Genomic DNA, 18,005 nt, shown 5'->3' with positions numbered 1-18,005 from the left:
GTTGGGTGGTTTAGAAGAAGAAGAGTTAGAAACAACAGACAGACACGAAAAGCGACTTTGTTTTATAAGATATAGGATAATAATAAAATAGTTTAAGTGGGAAAGAAATACCAGCTTAGAAAATTTTAAACTTACAAAAATCTTTCTTTCTGAAATGCGGCTGCTTTTTTATCCATTCCTCCAGCAAATCGATGGCTTCTTCGATTTGGCCAGGCTTGTCAAAATTATACTGCTCCCTTAGAAATTGTAAGGTATCAGAATTGAATTCTAAGAATGAATCGATCTTTAATGATTGCATTATATTACTGTAGAAATCTTCAATCAACTGTGGCTTTGCTACAATTTTATAAATATTTATATAAGGAAATTTTAATTATAATTAATTTCTCTATTGTAATTAAATATATAACTCATATTTTTTTAATAATTGCATTAAATTCTAATTCTATTTTTAATTTGCGTTTCAGTAAAAAAGTGAAATAAAGACTTATATAACTACTATTACATAATCTATTGGAAAAATACAGTTTTACCTATGATTGTCAAGACACGTGTCTATGAAAAACAGGACAAGCGCGAGTTAAGCTCGCCCACCAAGTGTTCCGTACAAAAATTTTACGTCTCGAGGTTTTTCTGAAATTCAGAATCCTTTCATGTGATACTTTACTTGAACTAGGGGCTTTAATACCAAATTTCACCCCCCTTTTAAGGCTATTATTTTTTAGGACTTAACCACAAATGTAGAATTTTCAGATCTTTTCCTGATCTAGTACTATCTATAGATGCTAGCTGCCAAATTTCATAATTCTAGGTAGGAATTTGATTCCCTTTGTAGTGTTAAAATACGTTGTTTGCTATTTAAGATTCATTTTTTTTAAGATTTCGATAATGCTTAAGATGAATGAAATAGTGTAGATACATATTTAATATAATTTCTATTAATTCTTGTTATTTAATGAATTACTATGTTATATTCTTTACTTTTTGCGTCAATAAATTAGGAGTAATGTGATGATGTCTGCTATATAGCCCTGAGAGCCCATAAAAGCGAAGGAAAAGATGGCAATGACAGAATTTGGGTGATAACGCACCAAATATACTCGTATAGGTGATAAGAAACTTTATGGGTTTTATAGTAATCGATGTTTTTTTTACCATATAGATATTTTAAATTCCTTTTTAGGATTCTTAAAAAAAATCCTGGACTTCCTAAAGAAAAACAGTAAGAATTTTGTCTGTGTAATTATAAAATATTTATAAGGCCGTTGGCCGTCCCCAACTGAACATTCTCTAAAATTGACCGTAAATTGGGGAACGGAGTGTCTTAACAGTAAGTTTCCTCTGCGGGAATAAATAAATAACCCTCATAATATATATGATAATATACATTTCTCAACAAGACATATATATATATATGTAAGTGTATCAAGCTGAAATTTATAATGAAATATTCATGTCTACAATCTTTTGGGGTACAGAAAAAAAAAACAACTTTTACAAATTCCTAATTTTTTTTATTTTAATATTTTTTTTACCATTTTTTTTTATAAAAAAAATTGAAGGGCAACTTTATTACAAATCGGTAAAACGTATCAATAAATTTCTTCTCGCATTATCATGTAATAATAGTTTTTAAATGACCGAAAAGCGGAAAACAGAGAGTATGAGAATAAATCATTTTAGCCTTGCTCTGGTGACAAGACAACGCACAGCGTTGAGTTCCGCTAAATATGGGAAAAAGGTTGAAACCACAGTGTCTCAATACTAGAGTGCCATTGCCTACTTTGCCATACGTGTAATATGGATCGAAGCTAAAAATAAATACATCACTAGCTATATGCTAGTATAGGAGTTCAAGTTAATTAAGTATTTTATCTAATTACGACGATACATTTAATGAACAATCTAGGGTAATAGCTACAGGTTCGAATTCTATTAACGTAGGTACAATATATAATTACTAACGGACCCGCGCAGCTTCGGCCGCTTATTTGCACCCTTAGAGGTGAATCCTAATAAACCATGAAACACGTGTTCAATGAAATATTTTTAAGAGTCTAAATTTCAAATCTTATAAAAATCGGTGGCGATTTAAATTTTTTTCCATACAATTTTTCAACCCCTATTTCATCCCCTTAGGAGGCGAATATTGCAAATTCCCGTCTTAGCGAGCACCTACGTCCTATAAGTAACTCCTATGCAAAATTTGAGATTAGAGATAGATATATAGATTATAGATAAAAAATCTATCGTATAACGTTCGTTTTTTGTCCATACATATTGGATATATAAATAAAATGTATGTCTGTTTCTGATTTCAAAATAACAGATTTTTCAAGTATTGGTAAATCCATTAAAAAAATACATTCTTTAAGTAAATAATATATATTTTCAGTTGGTTTATTACCATCCCACAAGCCATTTCAATAAAAGATATTTATTATTTATTTCCTTCCATTCATTTTAAGCTAGAATTAGGTTTTTAAGACAATTATTATTAATCAACACTCAAAGTTCTGAAGGTACCCGGGACGCCCAAAGCTTGGTTCTCATCCGTTGCGATACGTAACTCCTCATTTGTAGTCGCCTCATTCATTTCCTTTATATATTCTAGAAACTCTTCTTCATTGATAATATCTAGAAAGTCACCTGCAAAGTAAATGCAATATATGAAAGTGGTGGTGGTGGTGGTCATTTTCTCTATAGCAGTTATGACCGTCCATCGTTTGAGGCCCTCGTGGCACAAGGGGCACAAACTGACTGTAAACGCGACTGGTTCTAGGTTCGATCCCTACTCGAGGAAATGAAATTTTTATTTAAATTTATATTTCCATTTCGCTCTGGTATCGAGGCAAAGCGCGGCGTTGAATTCCGCCACTCAACACGCAATATCTCCAGAATTTGACAGAAAGTGGGGAACGGAGTATCTTAACAATAAATTACATCTAGCTACCCTGCTATATGCTTAAAGCATGAAGCTAAACTACCACTTACTATACAATTCTTGCAACGGCTTTTCATTGCCGCCGTAATCCTTTGGTAAGATTTCTTTAGGTACATATTGGTGTAAAGAATCCAAGGTCTTGTGTACGACAACTCGAGCTGCAAGCTTTGCGCTAAACACTTGTTTAAATAACGATATAATTGCATCTATAGCCTTTGATTGGGATAAAAGATGGACATCTTTTACTCTCATTCCGTATCCTTCCTGTAAATGTTGAAATGTATCAGCTTCACGCTGTATCCCGCACACAGCAACCCTGCTGGGTAGGCATAGTGAATCAAGTGTTAAGACACTCCGTTTCTCACTTTCTGTCGAATTATGGAGTCATGGCGTATTGAGTGGCAGAATTCAACGACCTTATTAGAACGAGGAAATGGAAATATTAAATATTTAATTTCCTCGAGATCGAACCCGCAATCATATTTAATTAAATTTATATTTCCATTTTTTCGCTCTGCTGTCGAGGTAAAGCGCGATGTTAGCCTAACACTAGGTTCCCTCTGCCTACCCTGCTGGGATACAGCGTGAAGCATTATTCAATTAGTTATAATTTACCTTTCAAAAGATATAAAACAGAATTCTTAATTTATCGCATTGGGTCGCTCCTGATACGAACTTGGTACTTACCTGAATATCTTAAATATCTTTAAATATTACCTTCATTATAACAATTACTTTTTGCATCTCTGACATATTGCAAGCTTTCAATGTCTCCATTATATTAGCTTCACTAAAATCCAATATAAACACTAAACCATTGCAATAATCGTAAGCTTGGATATATTCACATTTCTAAAATTTAAAATAAATAAAAAAAAAAACATTAATTTGAAAATTTTCTAATTATTATGAGCAAATTTGTGAAAACTTAAACTAAATCTATTTGTATAGGTATCGTATATTTACATACTAGCGGCCTTCGCGGCTTCGCCCGCTTGGATTACATGATGATTCATTTAATAAACAGAATTGACTGACAACTTTAATTATTTCTAATATGATTTTTTTATTACTATAATCTGCAATATTAGATGCATGTAAATTTAGGTTTTTAAATAATTTATTAACTTTTCTTCATTAAATATGCAATTAATATATATTAATTTTATTTTTTCCTCGACTGGCAAGAATAAGATAAAACGTAATATCTAATATATCATATTTGACAGTTTATAAAAACATCTTTTTCTTTGAAGTCGGTTAAAAATCATAAAAAAGATTGACAGAAGTGAAATTTTAATGAATCTTCCAATTGTAATTTATAGTTATGTACGAGTACTTATACAATATATTTTAGGTCGTCAATATATATAGGTGATATTAAAAAAGTCTTACCATGAAGAAAAATTGATACAATGAGTCCACGAGGCCACTTGGATAGATTTTCGCTTTATTTTTGAAAACGTATGTTCTATAGTGTTCCTTTGTTAGTTTACGCATAAACGCATTTGGTCTAAAAACAAGAAAGAAACAGGAAAATTTATTATTAATAACAACATAAAAGCATTATAGACTTTGAAATATGTAATATTTTCGTTTCCTCGTTCCTCGAGGGTGGTAAGGGGGAAAGAAAATATCTTAATGGAAACGGAAAGTCCTAACACTAGCTTCCCAGGTTCTATCGGCCTACCCTGCTATTTGCGGGTCACAGCGTAAAGCTAAAGAAAACATAATAGGCGATATCTCTATCCATTCTACGATAGCAGCTAATCTTCTATATATATAAAAAGGACTTGTCCTCACTGACTGAGGTAAGACGCACGCACAGCCGTAACCGCTGTGCGTAGAAACGTGAAATTTGGACAGATGTTTACTTTTGTAATCTGGACATCCAGTAAGAAGGGATTTTGAAAAATTTTAACCTTAAAGGGGTGAAATAGAGGTTGAAAGATTGTATGAAAAATTCTGAAATCGCCACCGATTTTTATAAAATTCTAAATTCAGACTCTTAAAAATATTTAATTGAACATGTGTTTCATGGTTTTCTAGAATTCACCCCCTAAGTGTGCAAATAAGGGGTTGCAAATTTATATGAAAAAATTTGAAATTGAGACTTAAAAATATTTCATTGAACACGTGTTTTATGCTTTCTTATAATTTACTCCTTAGGGTACAAATAAGGGGAAGCTGCTGCAGGCGAAGCTGCGCGCGTCCGCTAGTATTAAATATATTCATAAAAATAAAAAAATATATTTACAAATATTTTAATGATTCACATTCCCTCAAGTCACGTACTCCAAAGTAGTTAGGATACAACGTTCTGTATGTGCATATTCTATCCAATTTTAATTTCGCTCTTTCTACGGAACCTTTGCTAATTATAATAGTTCTCTCCAAATAATCCCTTGCTGAAACATATAATTATATATGTTGTAAAATTGTATTAGGCATACATATATCAAAAGCCGTCGTGGCGCAGCGGCACAAGGGTGTGACTGTAACGCGATGGTTGTGGGTTCGATCCCAACTCGAAGAAGTGAAATATTTATTTATTTTTATATTTCGATTTCTTCATTCTGGTGTTCAGGCAAAGCGCGGCGTTGAGCTCTACCACTTAACACGCAATACCTCCGGAATTCGGCAGAAAGTGGGGAACGTAGTGTCTTAACTCTGGGTTTTCTCTGCCTACTGCTGATTTTGTTAAAACAATAAAATATATATGAATACAACAGTTTTAGTAGGAATGAAAATAAGTCAGCATGCAAATAGTAAACTTACGAAAGTCCTTCTTTCTGAAATGAGGCTGCTTCTTTATCCATTCCTCCAGCAAATCGATGGCTTCATCGATTTCCCCTGGCTTGTCAAGGTTATACTGCTCCCTTAGAAATTGTAAGGTATTAGGATTGTATTCTAAGAATGAATAGTTCTTTAATGATTGCATTGTCTTGCTATTACGACCTTCGATTAACTGTGCCTTGTGACAATTTTATGAATATATATACTAAGCTCCTACTTGATTTTAGGGTTCTGTACTCCAATGTCCAAAATGAAATGGAATTTTCTTACTATTATCAGGTTGTAATATGTCTTCTTCTTCCTGGCATTAATCCCGGCTATTACCAGGGTTTGCCTTCCTACTCAACCTACTCCACTTTGCACGATCTTTTGCGTCCTCGGTGGTTAGACCATTGGCTCTCATGTCCTGCATCACGACATCCAACCAGCGCTTCCTTGGGCGTCCGGGAGGTTGATCAGGTTTGTCAGGTTGTAATATGTATTTAACGTAATTGTTATTTTTTAATTAACAACAATCATCAACAATTGAACGCTTGCCCCTCTGTCACGACTGGTCTCGAAAACATCGTTTTTTTTTACTCTTTGCTCAAAATTGATACATTCAATACATTATATTAAAAAATAATGTATTAATTTGAATTATTTTGAAAATATAATATATTTGCGTAAATAAACTATAATAAATAAAGATTAAATAGCTGCCCTTGATAAGTATTAATTTCCAATAGGAATATGAAAACTTAACTGTCTTATGTCTTGTTTTAATAGAGATATGGTAACTTAACTTAACTCTATTATCTTATTATAATATCTTGGGAACGTTTTATTTATATTAGTTTAGAATGTTTATTGTTTTTTTTATTTATTACTAATAATTATAACTTTGCACGCAAAGCAAGCATTTTTTTCCAGGTAATTTTTTTTTCTTTTTATGTAACTAATTACCATTAAGGCTAATAAAATTATTCACCATGTAAAAAATTAATTTTTAACAAAAACAAAAACCGACTTCTAACAACGAACTAAAAAGTGAAAAATAATTATATAAAGATTTTATAATTTTGAAGTCGGTGCCAAGTAAAACAAACAGGCTTAGTAATTAGATATTGTAGTAAAGGTGTTGTAGCATTAGCTTGACACCGACTTCAAAATTATAAAATCTTTATATAATTATTTTTCACTTTTTAGTTCGTTGTTAGAAGTCGGTTTTTGTTTTTGTTAAAAATTAATTTATTTTACGATTTTTAGTGGTAGGTAGATCTTAAAATGATGCTTCTTGAACGAGTGGTGATGGTGGTGGTAGTGGTTGTCAACGAGTGGTTGTGATTGTTCTATGTAAAACTTCATTTAATTAGCTATTATTTTTGTGCAAAGTTACATTTTGGTATATTGACAAGAACAAACATAAAAAGTATTCGGGTGAATTCGGAATCTCCCTTTTTTGAAGTTGGTTGAAAATGAGAACATCCTCTTTTTTGAGATTGGTTGAAAAGAAATGCAACGATCAGGAATCTCACTTCTGACATCAATTTAAAAAGTTTTTGCTTGTAACTATTACAGTATAATTAATTTTTGACCAAAAAAAACAAACTTTCTCAATTTTCTCCGGATTCCATAATCGAAACCTAACCAAACTTTCACCAAATTATCCTTGAAGTGTATCCTTTCAAATAAAAAAAGAATCATCAAAATCGGTTGGCGCGACATTGAGTTATTCGGCTATTAGTCGTGCACATGCATAATGCAAATTTAAGACTTATGTGATTTTCTCATGGATACCATTGTCAGACATGGACCAAAAAAAAATGGGACCATTCGGGAAGCTATACCTTTCAAATAAAAAAAAAAATATCAAAATCGGTCCACCCAGTTAAAAGTTATGAGGTAACAAACATAAAAAAAAAATAAAAAAAAAAATAAAAAAAAAAAAAAAATACAGTCGAATTGATAACCTCCTTTTCTTACAGAAGTCGGTTAAAAAACGGTTAAGTGCCAGTCTCGCTCGCTCAATTTCAGGATTGTAGGATTTCAAAATTCCGGATTATTTTTTTCAGGATTTTATTCGTTTTAATATAGCGTGGCGTTGAGTCCAGCCACTCAACAGGCAATGCCTCCAGAATTGGGCAAAAAATGAGGAACGGATTGTCTTAAGTGTCATAATGTCATTAAGAAGAAGATATTCAAAGAAAATGTATTTCTTTTTCTGCAGAGGGTTTTCTATTATATTATATATGATAGAAAACAATTATGGCTACTTTAATTAATTTGAAATTTTTATTAGAATAAACTCCTATTAAAGGAGCTTAACCGCGTTTAAGCCGCTAGTCCTATCCTATCCTAAATCTTATAAAAGAAAAGTCCCTTTTCGTGTCTGTCTGAACTTTCTAACTCTTCTTCTTCTAAACCACCCAACGGATTTTGAAGCCGTTTTCACCATTAGGTCGAGTATTTCTCAGGGAAGGTTTATATATAGTTTATTATTTGTACATTCTTATGTAAATTAACATAAATACGATAAATGTGTATAAAGTCCTACCCGTTGAGACACTTTCGCGCATGCGCTGCTCTAATGGTAAGTACTACATGAAAAAAATGTACTGGAGTATTGTTCCTCTTAATAAGATCTACAAAAAAGTCCGCGACGGCATATTCGTATCTTTTAAGAATAACGTGTAGTGATATTTCTGTCTAAAAATAGTAATTTTAATATATTTTTTATTGTGAGGGATATTTTTAAATAATGCTATTAATTCTTATCCTTTAAAATACTTTATTAATTTTCTACGTTAAACGAAGATAAAATTTGCTTTTTACACTATTTCGAAATTGCGAATAGTTTTAGAGAAAAACGCATTTAATTGTTGACACATCACGCCGTTGACACATCCACGCGGGCGCCTGACACGCGGGCGGCCCGGGTTCGATTGCCGGCCGATGCATTCTATTTAATTTTCCTCACAGGCAGCCACGTAGTGCTTGCTTTTCATCAGGGACAGAATATCCTCTTCAGCATTAACCACAAGCTCGAAAAAATGGACACAAACAAGGATAATTGGAGTTGAATGTATTATTTCAGCGCGATATATTTGGTTTCATATTTTTTGTAGTAGTTATTAGTAGATAGGCTTTTGTTTATAATTTCTTCCGTTTAAATATAGTCATTTAACTATCTAAAAATAGTCATTTAAATATATTTTAATAAGTACTTGAAAAGATTAGTAGCACAGATTTAAAATTACGGTACCTACTAAAAAATCCTTGCTGTGTAAAACAATTGGAAAATCTTTATTGAAACTACGAAAATGCGGGTTGCATTAGAGTTTAATTAATTTTCACATTATCTTATGTGCTTTGCAAACATACATTTTATGAATAATCCAGTAGTTAAAGCGGGGGAAGCCGCAAGAGGGTCGCTAGTTATGGTATAAGTATAAGAATAAAGACAATTTATTAATAAACGTAAACAAATAAATTTATTAGTTAACTAATAAAATACACACATTAATAAATATTTTTTTTATATTCTTTTTATACATCCCATAACCTATATAATTATTATTTATCTATAACAATACAAATATTTATACTTCGTTCTTATTTTTTATAATTGCTTAGAATGTTTTCTTTGTTTATTAATCGACAGCCAGAGCTCTAAAGGTTCCCGGAACACCTAAAGCTTCGTCATCTTCTGTTAATACCCTCAAGTCTTCGTTTGTATTCGCTTTATTTAATTCTGCCAGATATTCAGAAAACTCCTTCCCAGACAAAATTTCTTGAAATTGATCTGTAATAGAAATTTAAGAAATTAGCTTCTAATTGGAAAACTGGGCGGGAACGGAACGGAGTGTCTTAACTCCCTCTGCCTAGCCTGTTATATGCGGGATACAGTAAAGCTATTAGTATGTAAAGAAAACGTACCATGAAGTTCTGTTAGTGATTTTTCATTACCGCCATAGTCTCTTGGTAGTGTCTCTTTGGGAACATACTCGTAGAATGTATCTATTGTTTTATGTACAGCGATTCGAGATGCAATCTTTGCGCTAACCACTTGTTTGAATAAAGCCACAATTGCATCTATAGCCTTCGATTCTGATAAAAGATGTATGCCTTTCAATCTCATTGCATATCCTTCCTATAAAGTTTTTTAAAATTTATTTATATTATATGGTAAAAAGTTGCACAAAAAAGAGGAGGCTATAGGGAAAAATATAAATTAAATTATGTCTATTCCAAGTAATAAGGCAAATCGCGGCGTTCTGCCACTACAGTTCTGCCACTTCTTTCTCCTCGTTTCTCCTCGTGTTCCTCCTCGTTGGAAAGTGGGGAACAGAGTGTCTTAACACTAGGCCCCTGTGTGCGTGATACAACGTGAACTGATTTATTTAATTTATTATCTTTTTTACTTTACCTTAATTATAAGTAATAGTTGACGCAACTCAGAAATGTTATATGCCTTCAACGTCTCCATAATGTTCGCTTCGTTCACGTCCAAGAAGAGGATCAGGCCGTTGCAGTAATCGTGGGCTTGTATATACTCACATTGCTACAATTAAAAATAATTTTGTTTAAAATTATATTGTTTAGTTCCTACTAAATGCTAATAATACTACTATAATCTATCTATATATATATAAAATCGAAAGGTCACTCACTCATCACGAAATCTCAGAAACTACAAGTGCTAGGAATCTCATATTTTGCATAGGAGTTATTTATAGGACGTAGGTGCTCGCTAAGACGGGAATTTGCAATATTCGACTTCTAAGGGGTTTTTATGAAGTTGAAAGTTTGTAAGAAACTTCGTTACTACAAATGCTAGGAGTTTCAAATTTTGCATAGACGTCACTTATAGGACGTAGGTAGGAAACCGCGAGCGGGCTGCTAATTATATATAATAATATTATTAAGATATTTCCTTTTCTTGAATATCTACTTTCAAACGTCTCATATGGGCTGGCGCAGGAGTACAAGCTCGCAGGATATCCATCCCGTGCCTTCCAGCACCGATGATGCATTGTCATTGAATATAAACGAGTATACAATCACCCACTTTTTTAAATTCTCTTAGTAAAACCCCATTCAAAGAAATAATAAACTTAAACTTAGATGTGAGCGAACTGAATCTATATATAGCATGTTTTTTATTGAAATTTATTAAAATTTGTCTTTTTCTAGTAAATAATTGTTTATTTTAATGGGTCCTCGTAATGCCTTTTCTAGTGCAAGCCTACACAGAGGCCCACTTTGCCCAGGCCCATTTTGCCCAGACTCACTTTGCTCAGGCCCACTTGTAGTATAATGAAAAATCTTACCCTGAAAAAATATTGATACATTTCCATGAATCCGCTCGGATACGTTTTTGCTGTAGTTTTTATCATGAATGTTCTGTAATGTTCTTTTGTGAGTTTAGGCAAAAATGCACCTTTTCTAAAAAAAATTAAAATATAAATTAGAAGCTAGAATAAACTTTGAAATAAACAAGTATGCTTACCAGGCCAATATTGAGGCCTAGCTATCTTTCCATCGACTTCTAGAGGCATTACGTGTTGAGTGGCGGAACTCAACACCGTGAGTGGGGGCGAGCCCCTTGCTCCTGCTTCTGCGCCTCGATTGGCCTCTACGTATAATAAACATGTATATTTTTATATTAACTTACATATATGACAGTGATTCACAGTTCCTCATATCGCGAACTCCAAAAAAGATAGGATACAACGTTCTATACGTACATATTCTATCCAACTTGATCTTAGCTCTTTCCACGGAACCTTTAGTAATTATAATAGTTCTTTCCAAATAATCTCTTGCTAAAACACAAATATTATAACATTGTACAGTAATTAGAGATAATAAAACAAAATAAACATGAATCATTCTTGAATTAGCATTTTGCAAAGTATAATGGAAATATAGTTATAAATGACGCTTCATTAACCTCATTATATTTTTTTATACTTGCAACTTCTACTAATATTGGAAATTGAACTATCTAAAATATCCTTATATTTTACAGAGAAATAAGCAATGTCTTACGATATCATTATTATTTAATTATTTTTATAATATGGCGACTTCGCCCCTGCTTGCAAAAAAAGAATATTTTTAATCAACACCAAGGTATATTTTTTCTAATATAGTATTTGCGGCAATTATTACATGATATTTCTTTTAAACGAATTATAAAAATTGTAATTTAATTTTATTATATTCTGCCAAGTCTGATTGTAAAAAAATTGTATAAAGCAATCTATAAACCAGGATTCTTTACATTAACTAAAGTGTCAGTGTAAAAATATAATAAAATACTTGTTTTGTTAAAAAAAAATAAACTTTTTGACTGACAACTTACATTCTGGCAAATCTGATTGTACAAAATTTGCTAAATATATATAGAAATCTATAACACAGAATTCTTTTGTATCTACTAAAGTAACTTTTGAAAAAATAATAAAATATATACTAACAAAAATCTTTTTTTCTAAAATATGGTTGCTTTTTAATCCATTCTTCCAGCAAGTCGATGGCTTCTTGTATGTGTGTGTTTTTTTAGTAACAAGCAATATATTAGTAAGTTTCCAATGTTAATATAAGTTCACCATTCTCATTTAACAGAATTATAATATAAATATTATTAGGTCCTTACATATGAAGTTAGTGTTTAGTATGGGTGGAACAAAAAGTCGAGTACTTTTTAATATAGTATATTTATTTAATCAAATTTAATTTATTTAACAATGGTTCATAGCCATCATGCCAAATGGTTCATTATCTATGCACTTTTCCATCTCATAGTTAATTCGATTTAAATACTGTAATGAATGACTCCGGCACTGGTCCACCAAACGCTTACAAGAAACTTTTTTGGGTCAACTTTCGCTTGGGATAGGATTTGACTGGTTTGCCATCCATGGTCCAGCCATTGCGATAAGCGCTTCCAATTGTCGAAGACAATCACTTTCTCTAATCCACTTTTCATCACATAATTCGATTTAAAAACCCTTCTTTATTGTGCCGGAGGATCAAACCCACTACCAGTCGCGGTTATATTCAGACTTCTTGCCTCTGCGCCACAAGTAGCCTTATATGTTAAGAACCAATATTTTATTATAATGAAATTACAATTTCTTTAGATACTTTAAAATAACCATCATGCTCTCTAACGGGTTCTCTATTGGCATGAATAACTAGTGATATAAATAGAAACAAAAAAATTAAATAAAAACAATTTAATAATAGATAGACCAATAAAAATGTACACATCAACATAAAATAGGTATTTTTAGGTTTTTTTTTCTACATCCCATAACTAATTTTATGATGAATATTTAAATTTTATTCTTTAAATAATTGTTTTATAAAAAAAAAATGCTTAATATCGTTTATTAATCGACGGCCAAAGCTCTAAAGGTTCCCGGAACACCTAAAGCTTCGTTATTGTCTGTTAACACCCTTAAGTCTTCGTTTGTAGTCGCCTTATTCATTTCTGCCAGATACTGTGCAAAATCCTTACCTGACAAAATTTCTTGAAACTGATCTGTAATGTAAAATGAAAAAGTATTATACAAAAACTGTTTTTCGCTTTTTTCATATAACCAACTAGCGGACGCGCGCAGCTTCGCTAGCTTATTTAGGGGTGAATTCTAATAAACCACGAAACATGTGTTCAATGAAAGATTTTTAAGAGTCTAAATTTCAAATTTTATAAAAATCAGTGGCGATTTAAAGATTTTCCCATACAAACTTTCAACCCCTTATTTGCACCCTTAGGGGACGAATTCAAGAAAACCGTGAAACACGTGTTCAATTAAATACTTTTAAAAATCTAAATTTCAAATTTTATAAAAATCGGTGCCGATTTAATTTTTTTTCCATACAAACTTTCAACCCCTTTTCGCCCCTTTAGGGTTAAAATTTTTCAAAATCCCTTCTTAGTGGATGTCCAGATTACGAAAGTAAACATCTGTCCAAATTTCACGTTTCTACTATCAGCGGTTACGGCTGTGCGTGCGTCTTACCTCAGTCAGTGAGGACAAGTCCTTTTATATATATAGATTAGTTAAAGGTGGTAGAAGAAACTTAGTCTCTTTAATATTTTTTATTGTTTTTGGTACATTTAATAAAAGCGCATTTTTAATTTTAATTTTTAATTTTAATACATTAAATAAAGAAAAAACACGTATGAAAAGGAAAACTTACCATGTAGTTCAATTAGCGATTTTTCATTACCGCCATATTCTCTTGGCAGTGACTGTTTGGGAACATATTCGTAGAATGTATCTATTGTTTTATGTACAACGATACGAGCTGCAAGCTTCGCACTAAACACTTGTTTGAACAAAGCCACGATTGCATCTATAGCCTTCGATTCCGATAAAAGGTGAATGCCTTTCAATCTCATTCCATATCCATCCTACAATTAAATTGGAAATTAAATAAAAAAAATCATCAGCTTCACGCTGTATCCCGCACATAACAGGGAAAACAGAAGGAACCTAGTGCTTAGACACTCCGTTGCCCGTTGACCACCGAATGAAACTTTTTTTTGAAAATTTTAAAGGTTTGAAATGTTTCATATATTTATGATGGAAAGTTGAACAATCAACTGGTAAGCCAAAATATTGATCAAATTATTTTTATTAGCTTCCTGTAGCAGACAAAACGCGACGTTGATTTTCGCTACTAGACCAATACGAAAAATGTCACCAAAATTAATAGAATAATATGAAACAGAGTTTCTTATGTCTTTTATGTTTACCTTTATTATAAGTAAAACTTGTCGTATTTCAGACGCGTTAAATGCTTTCAATGTCTCCATAATATTTCCTTCACTGAAGTCCAGGAAAAGCATTAGTCCATTGCAGTAGTCGTGTGCTTGTATGTACTCACATTGCTTTAATTAAAATTAATTTTGGTTGAAATAAAAAAAATAGAAGCTTAATGTTTTCTAAAATTTTATTAAGATTTATAGAAAAAATACCTAAGATTCTCAAGTAAATGTTTTTTTTTTCTACTAGTTACACGATGCAGCAGGACTGCTTCGTTCACGTCAAATTACAATTTAAAATAAATAAATCAGCTTCACGTTCCCCATTTTCCTTCCAATTCTGGAGGTATTGCATGTTGAGTGGCGGAACTCAACGTATTTCTTTATTTCGACACCAGAGCGGAGAAATGGAAATATTACCCATAATAAAAAAAGTAAAATAAGTGAAAAATGTTACCCTGAAAAAATATTGATATATTTCCACGAGTCCGATAGGATACGTTTTTGCTGTAGTTTTCAACATGAATGTTCTGTAATGTTCTTTTGTGAGTTTAGTCAAAAATGCACCCTTTCTAAAAAAAATGAACTATAAAATTAATTTGGAAATTGGGAAAGGCCAATGTCCAACAGTGGACCATCGATGGCTGTCGATGATGATGATGATGATAATAATAAAATTAATGAAGAAACACGCGGTTAATCATCATCAAATACCATTAAATCTAAACTGTGTTATTAGATTTTTTTGGAGTACCTAGTACGCAACTTAAGCTGTGAGACACGTATTGCATTGAACTAAAGCAAAAAAAATCAATTAGTTTTTTGATATATTTTTTTCTACGAAATAGAAATTGGGTTAATAGCCATAAATCCTAGCGTATATTTCATAATATTTCTAAACTTAGACACAGGATCCAGTTTCAAGACATTCCATTCTCTGCTTTTACCTCGAATTAGAGAGAATAACTATCTTACTTCTACTTTTAGAATAACTATCTAAGTCTAGAAATCTAATAATATTAACTTACACATTCGACAGAGATTCACAATTCCTCATATCACCAACTCCAAAAAAACTTGGATACACCGTTCTAAACGTGCATATTCTATCCAACTTCATCTTAGCTCTTTCCACGGAACCTTTAGATATTATAATAGTTCTTTCCAAATAATCCCTTGCTAAAACATATATATTTATAACATTATATATTAATTAAGAATATCATCAATGGCGTAATTATGATTATTTAATTTGTAAATTTATTAGTGGCGGTTGATATCAAATATTTATAGTGAAATTTAGAAAATATATACTAACAAAAATCTTTCTTTAAAAAATGGGGTTGCTTTTCAATCCATTCTTCCAGCAAGTCGATGGCTTCTTGTATCCTCCCTGGCTTATCTAAGTTATACTGTTGCCTCAAGAATTGTAACGTGTCAGCATTGAACTCTAGGATAGAGTCTTTTGGTATGGATTCCATTGTGCTTTGGTGGAGATGATTTGATCAACTGTTCTTGGTAATAATTTTACAAAGATTTATATTATGAAGAGATGAAGGCCGTCGTCGTCGTCCATTAGCAGCGATACTATTTTTTTATTTGGTTTCTTTTCAAAAGATCTTCTCTATTAAAAATAATATATTTTTTATTTAAACAGCTTTCCGGGTCATTTTATGGAGTATATCTGGTCTCATTTGTGATGAAATAATTTTTATTAAACCACATGTAATAGATGAGTTTGTACACTGTATCAAACAACTGATTTCGACGTTCAGCTCATTTTGCAAGAATCTAGGGGCCACTAGCCACTAGCCTATTGAATAGCATCCGAACCGATACTGAAGTTTCCTTATATCCTTAGTAAATATCATTGGCGCTAGATACTAAAAGAAATCGAATCGACAACCTTCAACTTAGCACTCAGAGCTAGTAACTACCGTCAGAAAAGAATAAACCTAAATCATTTCGTTTATTGAAAAACATTAAGAATTTACGTAAACATTTCAAAAACGCCAGTCAATACGTTCAGTAATAAAAACAAGCATAAAAATATCGATTTTATGTTCTTCAAATCATATAGTATTATATAAAAATAATATTGTTTATTATTTTAAAAATCAAGAAACCCATTTGGTTATAACGTAAGACGGTCTTTTCAGCCTAGCACCTTCCCGTGATCTTAAGATAAATTGTCTTGACAAACGGACAGCAAAGTGATTCTATAAGGGTGCCGTTTTTTTCCTTTTTAGGTACGAAACCTTAAAAAAATTTACACAACTATTAAAAAATTTAACAATATAGCTTACGGCTAAACGAAACATGGAATTTTCATAAAGTTAAGTGTGAATACATAAGGGAATAGGGATAAACTATAATAACGATAAGGGAAAGAACTTGCTTTCAATTGGTGGCCTTAAGCTAACAGAGCTTGGACTCTAACACTATTTATACGATCTTAAACCAGCCGGTAAGTTGAAAAAGTTCAGGTATTTTGAATGCATTATGCACGAGATTTAAATAATCTATTACGATGTTCCAGCTTGTCAAGCCAAGTTGGGCCAAATAATCGTTTCTAAAGAGTGTGTAATACATGAGCAAATTCCAACCAGGTCTTTTATACAGCAGTGAATACTGATGGTAAAAACGGCAGCTTCATCTCAAGGAAAGGAAGACGCTGAGATGATAGTACGTACACACATATGTACGTATTTTAAGGTAGTTTGGAATTTTGCAACGTTGCGGATAAGTTCTAAGAGCATCGACCAAGACAGTATAGCCACGTTACTGATTAAACCCTGGATAACGTGAAGCAGGATATAAGAGCCAATCGATTAACCACCAAAAATGTCAAGGATGTCCATGTCAAAATGGTGTAAATTAAGTTGAATTCCAGACATTGTCTACAAAAACCCGAAACAAATGGTAGGTAGAAAAATTAACCAAAAGAAATGTATTTCTTCTTTGCACAAAACATAATAAGATGTGAAAACTTTCCCGCAAATTTGTTATGCGGGAAAAAGAGTGAAGTTAATTTTTTTTTATTTTTGATTACAGAACAATTTCAAGAAATTTTGTCAGGGAAGGAGTTTTCAGAATATCTGGCAGAAATGCATAAAGCGAATACAAACGAAGACTTGAGGGTATTAACAGAAGATGACGAAGCTTTAGGTGTACCGGGAACCTTTAGAGCTTTGGCTGTCGATTAATTAACAATTTTTTTTTATTTATTATTTATTTATTTAAGGAAATAGGTTATGGGATGTTTAAAATGAACATAAAATTACCTTTTACAATAATATGTTGATGTGTATATTTTTTTATTACTTAAATAATAAATTATTTTTGTTTATTAATAATTTCTCTTTATTTTTCTTTTATATCACAACTAGCGACTCAAACTGTTACTGTAAAAAAAATGCTATTTTTGTGCGAATTTGAAGTAGTCATAATGGAAAAGAAATTGATGTCAAGCAAATAACATGCAATAGACTTTTATTTAAA

At 31.9% G+C, this 18,005-nt stretch overlaps 3 protein-coding genes across 3 annotated transcripts; all 3 read right to left on the bottom strand.

The window, feature by feature from the left end:
• Positions 1 to 2,497: 2,497 nt before the first annotated feature.
• LOC146540591 (uncharacterized) lies at positions 2,498 to 5,885 on the bottom strand. Its single transcript, XM_085204542.1, has 6 exons — positions 5,723 to 5,885; positions 5,202 to 5,352; positions 4,340 to 4,457; positions 3,662 to 3,796; positions 2,995 to 3,208; positions 2,498 to 2,649 (listed from the first exon to the last, which is right to left on the bottom strand). The coding sequence occupies exons 1-6, from the start codon at positions 5,883 to 5,885 to the stop codon at positions 2,498 to 2,500; spliced, it is 933 nt and encodes a 310-aa protein (XP_085060668.1).
• A 3,487-nt stretch (positions 5,886 to 9,372) lies between these two features.
• On the bottom strand, positions 9,373 to 12,716 carry LOC146540590 (uncharacterized). Its single transcript, XM_085202062.1, has 6 exons — positions 12,551 to 12,716; positions 11,397 to 11,547; positions 11,014 to 11,167; positions 10,149 to 10,283; positions 9,659 to 9,872; positions 9,373 to 9,524 (listed from the first exon to the last, which is right to left on the bottom strand). The coding sequence occupies exons 1-6, from the start codon at positions 12,714 to 12,716 to the stop codon at positions 9,373 to 9,375; spliced, it is 972 nt and encodes a 323-aa protein (XP_085058188.1).
• Positions 12,717 to 13,122: 406 nt separating this feature from the next.
• On the bottom strand, positions 13,123 to 15,994 carry LOC146540589 (alpha-tocopherol transfer protein-like). The gene is made up of 6 exons (XM_085201438.1): positions 15,823 to 15,994; positions 15,533 to 15,683; positions 14,962 to 15,076; positions 14,496 to 14,630; positions 13,937 to 14,150; positions 13,123 to 13,274 (listed from the first exon to the last, which is right to left on the bottom strand). The coding sequence occupies exons 1-6, from the start codon at positions 15,983 to 15,985 to the stop codon at positions 13,123 to 13,125; spliced, it is 930 nt and encodes a 309-aa protein (XP_085057564.1). The 5' UTR covers positions 15,986 to 15,994.
• Positions 15,995 to 18,005: the final 2,011 nt, after the last annotated feature.

This window comes from Heliconius melpomene, chromosome 2, assembly GCF_056956725.1.
Source record: "Heliconius melpomene rosina isolate 202511_hmr_F chromosome 2, ASM5695672v1, whole genome shotgun sequence".
Lineage (NCBI taxonomy): Eukaryota > Metazoa > Arthropoda > Insecta > Lepidoptera > Nymphalidae > Heliconius > Heliconius melpomene.
The sequence above is the reverse complement of the archived record's forward strand: the minus strand, read 5'-3'. Positions and strand labels throughout refer to the sequence as shown.